Source organism: Gymnoscopelus braueri (genome assembly GCF_963280865.1).
Source record: "Gymnoscopelus braueri genome assembly, chromosome: 9".
Classification (NCBI taxonomy): Eukaryota; Metazoa; Chordata; class Actinopteri; order Myctophiformes; family Myctophidae; genus Gymnoscopelus; species Gymnoscopelus braueri.
This window is the reverse complement of record NC_137610.1, coordinates 18,380,093-18,395,217: the sequence shown is the minus strand read 5'-3', so window position 1 is coordinate 18,395,217 and position 15,125 is coordinate 18,380,093. Positions and strand designations below refer to the sequence as shown.

At 45.7% G+C, this 15,125-nt stretch overlaps 1 protein-coding gene across 3 annotated transcripts in view; it reads left to right on the top strand.

Moving 5' to 3' along the window:
- The window catches only part of LOC308091468 (membrane-associated guanylate kinase, WW and PDZ domain-containing protein 2-like), a 99,186-nt gene that overhangs the window by 15,788 nt on the left and 68,273 nt on the right, over positions 1–15,125 (top strand). For 2 of the 3 annotated variants that reach the window (XM_080437093.1, XM_080437092.1), the window contains exon 2: positions 7,358–7,474. In XM_080437093.1, the coding sequence (XP_080293219.1) occupies positions 7,358–7,474 (117 nt within the window). Of the gene's footprint in view, positions 1–5,744; positions 5,884–7,357; positions 7,475–15,125 lie in introns of those variants that run through there. The other variant, XM_080437094.1, reaches the window with a different exon arrangement.

Genomic DNA, 15,125 nt, shown 5'->3' with positions numbered 1-15,125 from the left:
AGCCTGCTGTGCTGCCATTCTCCCAGCTGTGTGCGACCTCTTGTAGGAGTACAGGGCCAGCTGTGTGCAGTATTTATTGATCTGATGTTCTCTCCTAGAGTTGTCTGCTTCTCCATGACAACCAATCAGTACACCCCTCCACACTGTCTTTCTCTCTCTCTCTCTCTCACACGCATATGCACACACACACACACACACACACACACACACACACACACACACACACACACACACACACACACACACACACACACACACACACACACACCAAAACCCAGACTTCAACCGGCAAACCCTGCCACCGTAGTTACTGCAGCTTGGGTGGTATCATTTGAGATGGAAGTTGAGTTCAATTAATTCTCTGTTTTTTTTCTGTGTACAGTATGTGTTTGTGTGGACTGTGGAGGAGTTTTAGGTTTCTCAAGTTTCTATTGTCTTGTTATGTGACATCTTGAGTGTGTGTGTGTTTTGACATGTTGTCATTGCTGTCTCTTCCAGTGCTTATGTCTCACTGTGCATTGCCATGGGTTTACCTATCTCATGCTTATTTGTGTGTGTGTGTGTGTGTGTGTGTGTGTGTGTGTGTGTGTGTGTGTGTGTGTGTGTGTGTGTGTGTGTGTGTGTGTGTGTGTGTGTGTGTGTGTGTGTGTGTGTGTGTGTGTGTGTGTGTGTGTGTGTGTGTGTGTGTGCGTGCGCACGTGTGTTGTGACTCTGTTGACTTGCGTTATTTCGTTGTCAAGACAGTCCGTCACCCTGGGTCATGTTTATAGCTGTGTGTCCCGCGTCTGAGACTCATATTATTTTAAAAGAATGCATTAAACTCACCATCTATGCAAGCCTGATTATCATACTGAGTGAGTGGGTGGGGTCTATGGTCTCGACCCAGGCTACATCTATGCGGGACTCACTATGTTTTTTTTTCTCCTTTTTCTCCTAATACAAAGGGAAGGGTTTTGGTCGGGTATCCCACCTCTAGTCTAAACCCTAAAGCGCCATTCACACTGAGCACTATAACTAACTATAACTATATCGTTCCCCATTGTATTTTTTATAGTCAGTGTGAACCCTGCCACTCCATTTGACGATTTTTAAAACTATATTTTTATAGTTCTAGTGCCCAGTGTGAATGGCTCTTAAGACAGTCATACTTTATTGTACGAGGGTGTCTGTTGCCGTGAATAACAGATTTTGTATTTATTTTTTTATTCATTATTTATTTTGTTTATTGGATTTTCAATACATTCAGCTTTCACAAAACAATTGCACTAGTAAATTAGTAGCATCCAAAATGTGTATTATGAAAAATATATAATACAACAAAGAATACGTTTTTTATAATAGACATAACACACCCATCCATTCTCCTCCTCCACCCACAGACCAAAAGGGCACGCACGCACGCACGCACGCACGCACGCACGCACGCACGCACGCACGCACGCACGCACGCACGCACGCACGCACGCACGCACGCACGCACGCACGCACGCACGCACGCACGCACGCACGCACGCATGCACGTACGTGCAGACTAACACACACACACACACACACACACACACACAGAGAAACAAACAATAGAGCACGCACATCCACTCACTAAAAAGCAGGTGCTGAGCTGAGGTCAGAATCCAAAGAGAATAAAGTCCACACACTGGGTCATGCTCCAAAGATGAAAAATGTGTTGGTCCCTTTACTTCATCATTGGACGTGACACACGCACACGCACACGCGCACGCACACGCACACACACACACGCACACACACTCACGGATTAAGCAGAAAGGGTCAAATAGGTTCCCAGAATAGGCATGGGAGTATGGAGCACCTTGAAGCCTCTGTTGACGTGGGCCCGCAGCCCAGTGACTCCACCTTGAAAGTGGAAGTGTGGACTGTGGATGTATCTTGGACGTTTACCAATTTGAAGAGGGATTATTTAAGGTTAAGCCTATAATAATGGTGAAATGTATATGTTATCTAAACTAACGTATGAAGGATCTCAATTCTTATTGGGCTGTGAATCTTATATATAAGTGTATCTAAACATAGCACAAGTTAAGACATTTGTGTTTGGTAGATTGTTTTTCTGTTGTAACAATGCTTCTTGGCAATACATTTTATACCGTTGTAAAGTACCTGGGGGTACATGGGGTACTTGGGGGGTGCCCGTGTTTCCCCATAACAGATAATAGAGGTCTGTTAGAGTAGGATCCTGGCCCGGACCGCTGGCCTAGCGGTCTGGGCACTTAAGGTCCTTACACACCGGGGCGAATTCTTCATGCGAATAAATACGTTTTTTTTTTAAACCTTATACAGTCAATGCAAGCGTCCACATCAGTTTCGCGAAGCGAAAAAGCGTCTTTTAATTATTCGGAACGAGTCCGAATTTTGCGTATATTCGCATATTCGCCGGTGTGTAAGGACCTTTAGGGCTCTATAAAGGGCCGAACTGGCTAAACCCACTAATTTTTTATTTAGAACTGGGCAAGGGGCGTTCCCCCGCAAAAGTTGCTATTTTGGGACACCTGCCTTACCCTCAAAACACCCGCACTACCCGTTACATCATGCATAGGTTTGGTTTGGGCGTTACAATAATAAAACCAATAGAGAAGACTGCGCAAGCCTTTATACCCAATGCAATCTTACCTCTCCTCTCTCCCTGTCTGCAGTGTTGCCAGTTCTGCTTATTATAAGCCACATTGGGCTTGTTTTTCTGTAAAGTTGCTTGTAAATAATGGTAGAACGGTTGTGAGCTTGTAGATCGACTATTTTCAAATAGCCAACATATATAAATATGCTTTGGTTAAGGTTTGAAGTGCTCATGTGGCCTATTATAGTCGCTTCTTTTGGGCTTGTTTTCATAGACCTGGTTGCTTATTCCTCTCGCAAATTCTGGCAACAGCCCACTGTGGGGATTTAACATGGAAACCATGCACCCGACGTTTGTTTTCTAAGCTCTAGCCTTTGATTGCCTTTCAGTAAAACCACATTTGATAGACATACGTATCACCTACATCATCATCCTATAATTCTACAAAGCTCTGTGCGTCTGTCTGTCTGTGCCCAAACTCTCTTCTGCCCGGTTCTCCTCAGTGGCTGGAGCAATTGATCTGCATTTGCACACAGCCATTGACCATTACCATGTGTAAAAAAAATATCTTTAAAGAAAAAAGAGTGGGATCCTATGGGGAGACACAGAGCACAGGACGTCCTGCTGTTCCCCTCGCCCCTCTCTGGGGAAAAACCTCCATAAAAACAGAGGGACTCAGGCCAGCAGGTGTATGGGAATATGAAGGCCTGTCCCTTGGATAAGATTAGTGGAATGGCCCCTTATTGCCTGGAGGTCTGTTAGAGTGGGATCCAATGGAGAGACACAGTGACCCCCAGGTACCCCGTGTACCCTGTGTTTAACATTTTTCATGAGTGCAACCCACATACTCGGCTGCGCTGCTCATCCCACATGCATGTTGCATGTAGCACAGTCTTGTGGAACATGCCACACTGACATTTTGCTGCCTATACCTGTATCCTTCTTGAATCTTGAATCACTGGAATCTATTGAATCTAGGACTGCAACTAACAATTATTTTCTTAGTGATTATTAATTCGATTACTTTTTCGATTTCCAAACTTTTCACTTTTTATTAACATTTTTGTTTGTATGTATCAACGAATGGATGTGAAAAAAAATCTAATCGATTTTTTAATAATCACGTAAATTTGTCAGATTAACCACTTAATTTTATACTCGTCGTACAATGATGTCATAGAAAATTAACAGCCCGCTTCATGTTTTGGTCTATAACTCTTGAACCCTAGGTCACACAATCAAAATGGATTCCTTGGATCACAGCGCAACTCCACATATAGGCCACAGCCATTTGTGCCGGACTAGATATTCCGCCATTTCACGTTTTCTTCAAAGTGAAATGGCAGGGAATTTTTACAGAAGTGGCATGACGTATGGAAGCGAGACATGGGCCCTGAGGGTGAAGAGAAGCTGAACAGAGCGGAGATGAGGATGATCAGATGGATATGCGGTGTGTCACTGAGGGAGAGAATGGCCCGTGCAGAGCTGAGACAGAAGATGGGAGTGGAGACCATAGTGGATGTGGTGAGGAGAGGCAGACTGCGATGGTACGGACACGTTGTAAGGAAGGAAGAGAATGATTGGGTGAAGAAAGTAATGTCGATTAACTTGGAGGGGACAAGACCCACTGACCGGCCTAAGAAGACCTGGCAGACGACCGTGTTGGCTGACATGAAAGCACTCGGCATCGATCATGAGATGGCCATGGACCGCTCCCGGTGAAGAAAGCCATAGTGAGAATCCAGTCCAACCCAGCCGCTGATGATGATGACTTCAAAGCACAAATTTTGTCCAAAACTCACAGAAATCAGTACATCTCTGGAGTCATGTGATCAAGATGTATCAGTCAGATTTAGCAGATTCCATTCCAATTGGCTATGACTGCTTTCTAAAATGAACACTCGGAGGTTTATATTCTTGATATGATCATTCACTGTTATCTACTTATAATGTGTTATCCATGTACATGCTTATTTGTATGACCGAAAAGGAAAATAGCCAATGTGAGCATTGTGAGCTTGTAGATCTGCTGGTAGATTTAACTATAATGACATGACCAAAACAGTTGAAAGTGGTTCATTCAATTTTGACAGTAAAGCCTTACTGACCGAACTCTGAGACTTAACTCACTATCTTGTCTCCATCTCAAACATTGAGGTAATACTTTTTTGTCTGCATTTTTCTGCTCTTGAGACATGTGAAAGTGTAATATTGGAGACAACACATTTGGGTAAATTGTTATTCTCTCTCAGAATTGATTTAATGCTCAGGCTTTTACAGTCTAGAAATCTGGCCCAAGACTGCTCTCAAGGCCTCCTCATTGACATCTGCAGCTGTGTGTGTGTGTGTGTGTGTGTGTGTGTGTGTGTGTGTGTGTGTGTGTGTGTGTGTGTGTGTGTGTGTGTGTGTGTGTGTGTGTGTGTGTGTGTGTGTGTGTGTGTGTGTGTGTGTGTGTGTGTGTGTGTGTGTGTGTGTGTGTGAGTGAGTGAGAGTTTGTGAATTCTCTTTGACATATGCCACTGCTGTTTCCCAGTGTTTATCTCTAGTCAGTTGATGTTTACACAAGGTCAACCAGAGAGAGCATCTGGTGGGAAGAGAGTAGCTGTCTGTTAGTAAGTGTCAGTACAGCATCTGGAAAAGTACATGCACGCAGGCACGCACGCACCCACACACGCAATGTACGAAACATTTTCATTTACAGTCATTTACGCAAATGCTTTGAGACACAGACACTTCACCTGTATCTAATCTATCTCTAAAATCTAATTTCTCTGGGGACATCACCTTATAAATCATAGTACACACACACACACACACACACACACACACACACACACCAGCAGTAGTGCCAGCATCAGCGGATAGAGGGCGCTGCAGGACTGTGGAAGCGTCCTAGCCAATCAGCTGGCAGTCTGGCTGGAGCCCGGCTCCCCACTAGCACATCTCTTTTTTTTCCCCCCTCTGTTGTCTACCGACAGTCGTCATCCCTCAGTATCTCTCCGCGTCTCACTCGGTCTCTCTCTCTCCCTCTCTCTCTCCGAGTCTCACCCTTCCCCCATCTCCATCTTATTCTGTGGAATTAAATCGGCTGGTGTCGGTGGTCTGTGTGCTGGAGCAGAGGTTTGAGAGGGGGGGGCGTAGAGGGTGGACGAGCCAGAGGAGGATGCGCGGCGGTCGGGTGCGAGGCTAGAGGACGCCTGGGAGGACAGGCTGCCTGTGGATGGGTATCTGAACGGACCTGAGCAGACCTGGACGGACCTCATTTACAGGCATCTGGGCCAGCTGCTGCTGAGGTGCTCGGACTGCACTGCTTTATGTCTCTTTCTTTCTCTCTCTCTCTCTCTCCCCGTCTCTCTCTCTCTGTCTCGCTCTCCGTGTGTGTGTGTGTGTGTGTGTGTGTGTATGTGTGTGTGTGTGTGTTGACAGTGTCATCTTGTATCCATGTATGTTCAGTGTCTGTGCATGGCAGAGATAAATAACGTGTGACTAGGCGATGACAGTGTGATGTGCATGTTTTTTTCACCTGTGTTGATTTGAACACTGCGACAGCGCTAATATATTGTTACCCATGGATTTTTTTTGTGTGTTCCTTTTGTTTTCTGCCTCTCCTCTGCCGTCTCCTCTTCTCACCCCTGCTGTCTGTGATGGAATTCAGCACAGTGCTTTACAGCCTACTAGCTAAAATGGTGTCAGTCAGTTTTACATAAGATGTTATTCCTAAGGACAAAGCAAGCATTACAGGCTCACAGCAGGGATGAAGCCGGTGTCGGTGGCATTTATTCTTTTCCTTTTTTTTGCCGGTATTTGCCTGTGTGTTTGCACGGTACACCACATCTCTCTGTGCATAGTAATCAACCGCAGGAAGGATTTCATCTCGAAGGAAAGGCCACACGGCACATACCTCCTTCAAGGGCAGCCAGTGTTTTAATCAAATCGGCCCAAACATCGTCAATTTGCCACGAGATAGAGAGAACACGCATGAGCCAAAAATACATGGTTGCCATTTGTAAATGCACGGCATGTTAGTGCACCCCCCTGCCCCCCGCCCCCCCGCTGCTGAATGTGATACAGTGTATTCTTGCATACAGAATGTTGCGTGGAGAACAAGTTCTCCTCCTCCGCGAACCTCCTGGGCTTCCCTGGTGGGAGAAGAGGGGAGGAGAAACTATTCATGGACATTATAGTACAGGATGTGTGTGTGTGGTGCAGATATGGTGGTGACTCCTGTTGTAGTCTTGTCATTGCATTTGAATGCTTTTTGGATTGTGTTGCGGTTCAGGGACTATCTGAGCTGATAGGGAGGCGGGTGGACAGCCTGTGTAGCAGGCGATCAGCAGAGATGGATATGAGGTGGGCCAAGGCTCTGTCCTCTCTCTGTAGGCCTTTTGTCACACACACACACACACACACACACACACACACACACACACACACACACACACACACACACACACACACACACACACACACACACACACACACACACACACACACACACACACACACACACACACACACACACATACAACTTGCTGACACGGCATGTCAGGCCCTGGGGGGACCTCTGGTGTACACCATTACCCTGGTCTCTGTGTGTGTGTGTGTGTGTGTGTGTGTGTGTGTGTTTTGACCTTTGTTGTTTGGCTCTCGACCGTGCGAGGATCGATGTGTAATGAAACTGATTCAAGTGAGACTGTCAGTGTGTTAAAGGGAGGATACCTAATGAAGCTCTTTCTTAACGTCTCTCTTTTGTGTGTGTGTGTCTAGGCGGTGTGGTCGACAAGGACCTGCGACACTACCTCAACCTGCGCTTCTCCAAGGGCTCCGTGGACCACGACCATCAGCAGATCATTCGAGACAATCTCTACCTCCGCACCGTACCCTGTGAGTCGGCCCTGCTCCACTTCCAGCATTTCTCTCTCTCTCTCTCTCTCTCTCTCTCACGTTTTCACTCACTCACTTTATCTCACTTTATCTCACTTTCTCTCTCACTTTCTCACTCTCTCTCGACATTTCCATCTTTCGCCCATCTTTCCATCCAACATCATCGCCGTCTCAGTCTCTGTGCGTCTTCAATCTCTCTCTGTGTCTTTCTGTGTTGTCTGGCCTTTGACTTGAAAGGTCAAGCATCCGTATAGACAGGCTAGCGCGACGATACCCAGCATGCATTGCACGACTGAACAAAGTGCAATCTGAGTCACTAACCGACCCCCCCTCAGATCCTAACCTTGACCACATCAAACCCATGACCTAAACGTCTCCAAAAATGATGTCTAAACTATTTTTTTGTGCAGTGCAGTGCATCATGGGTATTACAAATAAAAATATATATATTTCTTTGGGCTTTTCTGCCTTTATTGATAGTATAACAGTGAAGATAGGACAGGAAACAGGGAGAGAGAGATGGGGAGTGACACGCAGCAAAGGTCGTCGGGATCGGGATTCATACTTGCAACACGCTGTCAGACTGCATTAGAGCCTATATGTCGTATGCGCCTGGACCGCTAAGCCAGTGGGCACCATGGGTATTGACCAGCATACAGATTCCATGTGCTACCCTCTAGTAATGTCTGCCTCTCTTCCTCTCTGTCTCTGTCCCTTTCTCATAATATTTTTTTGTTCTGGTTCTTTTTCCCTAATCGAAGGATGTATCCCTCGCGTGTATTTGTAGCATACATTCGGCAGTTCCTTTCTTTCTTCTTTTAAATATTTCTATCTCTCCTTCTCTGCCTCAATTGTCCGACCACCGAGCTCTCAGTCTGAGGTTTCCAAGGCAACCACCTTCTTGTCTCTTGCATTTCCGTGACGCCCTGCCCCCTTCAGCACTCGGTAGACAGTAACGCAAAACACACACAACGCAAAACTTGCACAGCAGCATGCATGTGCAGTGTGCGTATGAACACACATGCATACACACACACACACACACACACACACACGCACATGCACACGCACACACACGCACGCACACATGCACAAGGTATACATACACTGTAGAGATATAATAATATACCATATACTACCAATATTATAGTACCATTCTACTATCTTACTATCCTACTATAATCCTACTATAAACAAGTAAGACGCGCGAACGCGGGAAGCGAACGCGCGTTCGCAATTAAGAAACCTCTTTCCGTCATTCTGTCTGATCCGCATTTTCCTCCTCAGTGGGTTGACCAATTGATCTGAACTTGGACACAGGCATTGACCATTGGCAGATGAAGACAGTGACGAAGCCAATGTTTTAACTTTTTCCAAATTAGCTGTTGATTACCGTTTTTGTGAACAGCCCTCACAGGCAATGGGATCTATAGTCGTGGTTACAGTCCCATAGCCCGGATGGACGGTGGGTGGAAATGGTGGGTATGGACTAGTATATAATATTAGGTCCAAAGAACACGCCTAGTTACCAAGGGGGAGGGCTTTCGCTATCCAAGCCCCTAGACCAGTGGGTCTCAAACGTCTTCATGTCAAGGACCCCAAAATTAACATGTATTTGGCCACGGAACCCCATCTGAAAACGTTTTGTGCCGGGGACCCGCATACAAGATTTGTGTTGTTAAAATGTTTTTTAGTAACATTTTCAAGATCCTTTTGGCTATTTTCAAATTATAGCCGATAGTGGTTAAAGTGATTTTGATGCTATATTAACAATTTTGCTGGGGACCCCCTGGAACCCCCTCAAGGACTCCTGGGGGGCCCCAGACCCCACTTGCCCTAGACTATTACCTACTCTACCTTTGGCTAAGCCAAATTTGGATCGTCTTTTAAATCACTAGAGGTTCGGGCCGCTACACAACCCTCACATCTCGAGTTCGGGCCGCTATGCTATGGGGCCCCGAACTCCTACGTCGCACCGCCAATCCGACCAATATGTCCGAGTCATAGTTTAGGGGACTTTGTACACGTCTGTCTGTGACCCTTTTTTGCCCATGTATGGAGATCTCTCTTTGGGTGTTTCGACCTGTGTCCCTTTTATGCCCATATATGGAGATCCCTGATGTCATACCCTGTATATTGGAACAACTGGATATCCATATATTCCCATATATGGACATATCGGTCGGATCTGCGGTTCTGGACACCGCATATCAGAACGACTCGGTGGCGGGCACCGCTCTCACTTGAATCCTTGCATTATTATTATTATTGAATTACATACAACAATATGAGCATTATATAATATTATATGAACACAGGATTCTGCCGTGTACTGCTGTTGAATACACCTTGCACGCAGGGTATAAGCGTTTCCAGCGCACCGCGTCTGCCCGTAGGGCGACCATGTCATTGCTGTGATCGACATTGAAGAGATGCCATCCCCTCCAGCTCTCCTTGCTGTCGATACACAGAGCAAAGCCCTGTGAATCAGCTTCTCTAGAGAGCAGCTCTGACGGTCGTCTCCACAGACTATACTCATCATCACTCCTTTCATCTGACATCTGCGCAGCAACAGAATCGGTTGATCGTTGACACATTTGTGTTCATTGTGATACTCATTGCTTCCATTCAGACGGATCTAATTGCAGGCCTGGCTGGCTCGCTGTGTTTTTCCCTGATGCTGTTTGCTAAATGGCCTCTGGTCCCTTTGTGTTGTGTTGTGTTGCAAGTTCTGCAGTTCAATGGCCCACAACCTTTCATGCTACTGGGTGTGTTGTGACGCACAGGACATGGAGCTAAAATACAGTGAATACACTGAATCAGATGGCACTTCCGATATGTTTGAGTGTTTTCATAATGGGCAGCGGTGCGACCACCCTGGATGTCCTCGGCCGACGTGTTGAGCCATTGACACAGACGTTATTGTTTAGCACACTCCCACAGCTGCATGGTTCCTGAGTCTCTCTCGTTTGCTCTCTCTCTCTCTCTCTCACTCTTTTTTTCCTGTTGCCTTGCTCTCTTCTGTCTGGCTCCTTCATCTGATCCTCTCCTCCTTCTCCTCTCCTCCTGCACCCCCCCCTCTCCCTCTCCCTCTCTCTCTCTGTTCCCTGTGTCCTTAATGTGCTCTCTTCGCTTTCTATCTCTCAGGTGGTTTCACCCTCCCCCATCTCTCTCTCTTTCTCTCTCTCCACCTTTCTCAGCCTGTTGCAGCAGTGTATTAGAGTGACAAGGTGACAGTTGAGGTGACGGGGATTGGCTGAGCTTCAACACTGCAGGCTCTGTTCCCGTTGAGAAGGGAAGCGAGACACAGGCAGATCCAGCAACATGGAGCATAGTTGCCACAGGGCATTTTCAATTATAGTCTCCTTCAAACACGTCTTTGGAATGAAAAGGGCCTGTTATTGTTTCTGTGATGAGTAGGTAGTGACGACACGCCCGTAATTGCCTTTCACCCAGCAGAGCTGACACGGCATCAGGAAGGCTTTATAGGCGTCACGACAGATCTGGGCCTATATCCACCTTAGCCACGCTTTATTATGCTACTCTTGCTCCGCTCGGCTCCCCGTTGCCCATTTGGCGTGATGTGTGCGTCTGTATTATGGTGATTTCCTAAATGGTGTTCCATTTCCCTAGTCTCGACCCGATGTTGCCTTCCATCTTGGTCGACGTGTCGTTCGTATCACATGTTCAGCCTGAGTTACTCCGGTCCTCATGATCGAGGCAGTCTGGGAGACGCGGGAGAAGGCTTTCCCTCACTACCATTGGAATGGCACAACAGCATCAGAGCGCTAAATGGGGAGGGGGGGGGGCTACTAAGCTACTGGCTGTTTTGTTGTGGTTTGTTGTGTTATAAACTCAGTGATTCTTCCAATTTCTGGGACGCAGTTTGCTGGGCTGTCACTGAGTCTGTCAGCTTGACGAGCAGCCGCCACTCTGCATCACAATGTGCTGCTGTCACGCTGAAGGACGTGTGTGTGTGTGTGTGTGTGTGTGTGTGTGTGTGTGTGTGTGTGTGTGTGTGTGTGTGTGTGTGTGTGTGTGTGTGTGTGTGTGTGTGTGTGTGTGTGTGTGTGTGTGTGTGTGTCTGCATATAGCTGTAAGAAATATGTTGTGCTTACATCACCTTTTTGATGCTGTTGCATCACTCTTTTGACCAGCCTAAGGAATGAAACGTAACTTTACTCTATCGTACGCACACACTCAAATCCTGGAGGAACCATTTGTTGTCTTGAGGTGGGGTATTTTATGGGAGTATGTGTAGGGGGTGTTACATGCAAACATTTGCACACACAAACACATACACACACACACACATCTGTAAAAATCACTACACTACTACTATTTAAAGACATACTGTATACACACACAAACATACACACTATACTACAACTACAAGTACACAAACAGACACACACGTACGTGTGTGAGCACACACACACTGCAAAGAAGACTGTGTAGGTCAAATAGAATGGTGCATTAAAAGTGGTGCCCTGGCCAAGAGGAGGACAGAGAATTCAGATTGAGTGAAGATATTTCAGAGGTGAAAATGGCATCATGATAGTTTTGTGGGCTGGAAGGTTTCATAAGGCTTCCACTGTTTGAAACATCCCAGCTCTAGAACCTCCCTATAGCTCCATTTAGTTTTGTCCTGCCGGTCAACTTGACACCGGGAAGAGCACTTCACAGGATGAGGCTGTGGTGCGAAATGGAGGAATTTGGAGAAGTGTTGCAGACGCTTCTCCTCACACGGACACGGCGAGAGCAACAAGAGCCTCCTTCACATGAGCAAGAGATGAGAAATAGGACTGAAAGAAATAGGTAAATGGATAGGGGCATGGGGGAAGGGTGGAGGGAATGGATAGGTATAAAGCAAATGGAGAGAGAGAGAGAGAGAGCGTGCTCTGGGACGACGGATGTGAGGGTGGGTGGCGGGGAATGGAGGGGGAACATGGATGAGCTTGAGTTCGTTGGAAGAGAAAGTGGGGGGATGAGAGAGAGAGAGAGAGAGAGAGAGAGAGAGAGAGAGAGAGTGGATGGAGGATGGAGTTTGATGGGGGGCAAAGGATGGGATGAGAATGGGATGGCTGCTGGGATGGAGCAGAGAGAGGAGGACGTGCTCTGAATGGACGGAGGGCGGATAGGAGTTATGAGGGAGCCTCGTAAGTCATTTCCCCCAGGGGGCCATCTCGTCTCCTCTCCCCTCCGCTACACTCTCGGAGGCATCAGTTAAAAAGGCTCTATAAATAGCCTGGACAGTGAGCAGCACGTTTCTCCAGTCAGATAGCCTATAAATACATGCAGCTGCTGTCACTTTACATCCACTCTCCTCTGGACTCATGCCGCCTTGCAGCTCCAAGGGCTCCTCCTGCAGGGGGACCCTACAGCTGAGAACAGCTAAGAAATGGAAGTGAAGAAGGAGAATACATGAGGTGTGAGGGTGGTAGGTCAGACCAATATGAGACGTAGGGCTACTAAATACTTACTTATGAGAATTTATTTTGGGTGGCACTTGGTAGTTATGTTTAATAAAACTACAAGAAGTTTACCTCTTTGTAGTGTATGTGACGTGTGGTTTCTGTGTTTGCTTGTATCTGATACTTAGGCTGTGCGCAACAGAGGAAGTGGATGTCAGAGAGAGACATGCACTTTCTCAGGTCTTGGGCTAAAGAAATGCAGACTTTGTCGGGTTGGGGGTTGGTCCGGGCTTGAACATCATGGGCCAGGGCCCGGCTAGGGCTGGAGCTTTAGGGGGTTGTAATGTGGCTGAATGTTGTCTATACTGTAGCACCTTTGAGTGGTAGAGAGTATATGTGCGTCTTCCGTCATTTTATTTCCACTTGATAACATCTATTCCTGCAAACCTCACGGAAACAGGCTGTTACAGACTACAACTCTTGGTATGAATTGCCACAAAATAGTAATAACTGAAATGTTATTTCCATAATATATCAACGCTAATAAGCTGTTATTTTATTATCATTGGGTTAGGGTATTAGTATTAGAGTCCCAACTGTAAATGTGAGGGGAATTATTAGTGTTAGGAACAGCGGTGAGTTGCAGGGATGTTGTAGGGATGTTGTAGGCTTGTAGATCTACTATTTTAGCTATTTCTTGAGAAAACAGTGTTGTTATTATTTTCTGCTATGATATGATGTATGCCCCAAATAGTGATGCCAGGTTGAAAGTGGTTAAGACCAGACCTGTTTAGAGAGACCCCCTTTGATCTTGCTGAATTGCAACACATTGTGAGCTTGTAGATCTCCAATCTTTTAAGATTGTTTGCCTATTTTCGCAGAATTTATGTTTTCCAAAGCATGCTGTGTTTTTTTCTTCTTTTTTTCTGACTTTTGAGGCATTAGGTACTGTTCATGTCAGTACGTGTGTAAGTCAACTTGCAGAGACTTGAAACTTAGGTTAGTTGTAGTAGATACAGTAGGTAATCCAACACACTAAATATCATTATTAGTGTTGTTAAAGTTGCAATATCTTTGCATTTTATTTAAACTGCAGATTGATTTGATAAGTCTAGCCTAAATAGGCCCTGGAGAAAAATGTATTTACAAATTAAATCCAAATATCCATGACTTAATAAAAAACGCAGTGATGCCAAGCTAACATTGACTCAGTTATTCAGGCATGCTCAGTAATGTAATGTTTATGAGTTTGGAGAAAATGGAAACATACAGTAAAGCCATTAACAGGAAAATAGTGTGTTTATGTACAATATATGGCCGAAGCTGTGATTAGACCAGTGATTCTCAACCTTTTTTCTGGATCAGGTCCCATGATTGAAAATCATGAAAGCGTTTGCAGCCCACCCATCTGACCAAGATGGGTGGGCTGCATGCATTTTCAGAGCATATTCATTTAAATGATCAATCAGTAGATTGTGTTGCGGCTTGGATCAATGGGCCCAACGTAGTATACTTTCATTTCTTATTTATTGATATGACTATGAAAACAAAATAAAGATTTTAAAGAAAAATACTAAATATACTAATATATACTAATATCCTCTAATATCCTCTAACATATTTGTATTTTTTATTCAATTCAATTACATTTTATTAAAGTGTCAAATCACAAGTTGTGTGGGCGGCCATCTGCCTCAACCGTGTCGGGGGGGGGGGGGGGGAAGAAAGAGAGGGAGAGACAGAGAGGGAGATGCAAGCAAATACAAGAAGTAGAAATAACAATAATAATACATGTAATAGTGTAAGATAGTATATAATAATATTCTATAATACAACAATAATGTTATAGTATATAGTGGTATAGTATAAGAATGTTAAGATAATATAGAGTATAGTGGTATAGTATGATATAGTAGCAATCCACAGTCGTGCTCCATGGAGAGGCCCGGTCCGCAGTTACACTCTTGATCTGCAGCTGGGGGTCCGTAATAACAGTCCATGGACCTGCGAAGTGGGAGACACAGAAAACTCTGGGGAGCGAGTCCCCGGATGTGGAGTTAGTGCATGGCAGGCCTTACTGGAGCGTGAGTCTGTACAGTGTTAATTACAAATGCACTGATGGGACATGAACCCACACAACCAAAGGGAGGAGGAGAAGAGAGAGGAAGGGGATGAGAGGAAGAGGGGGGTGGAGAGGGAGAGAGGAGAGGGAGAGAGGAGAGGGAGAGGTCCCCTCC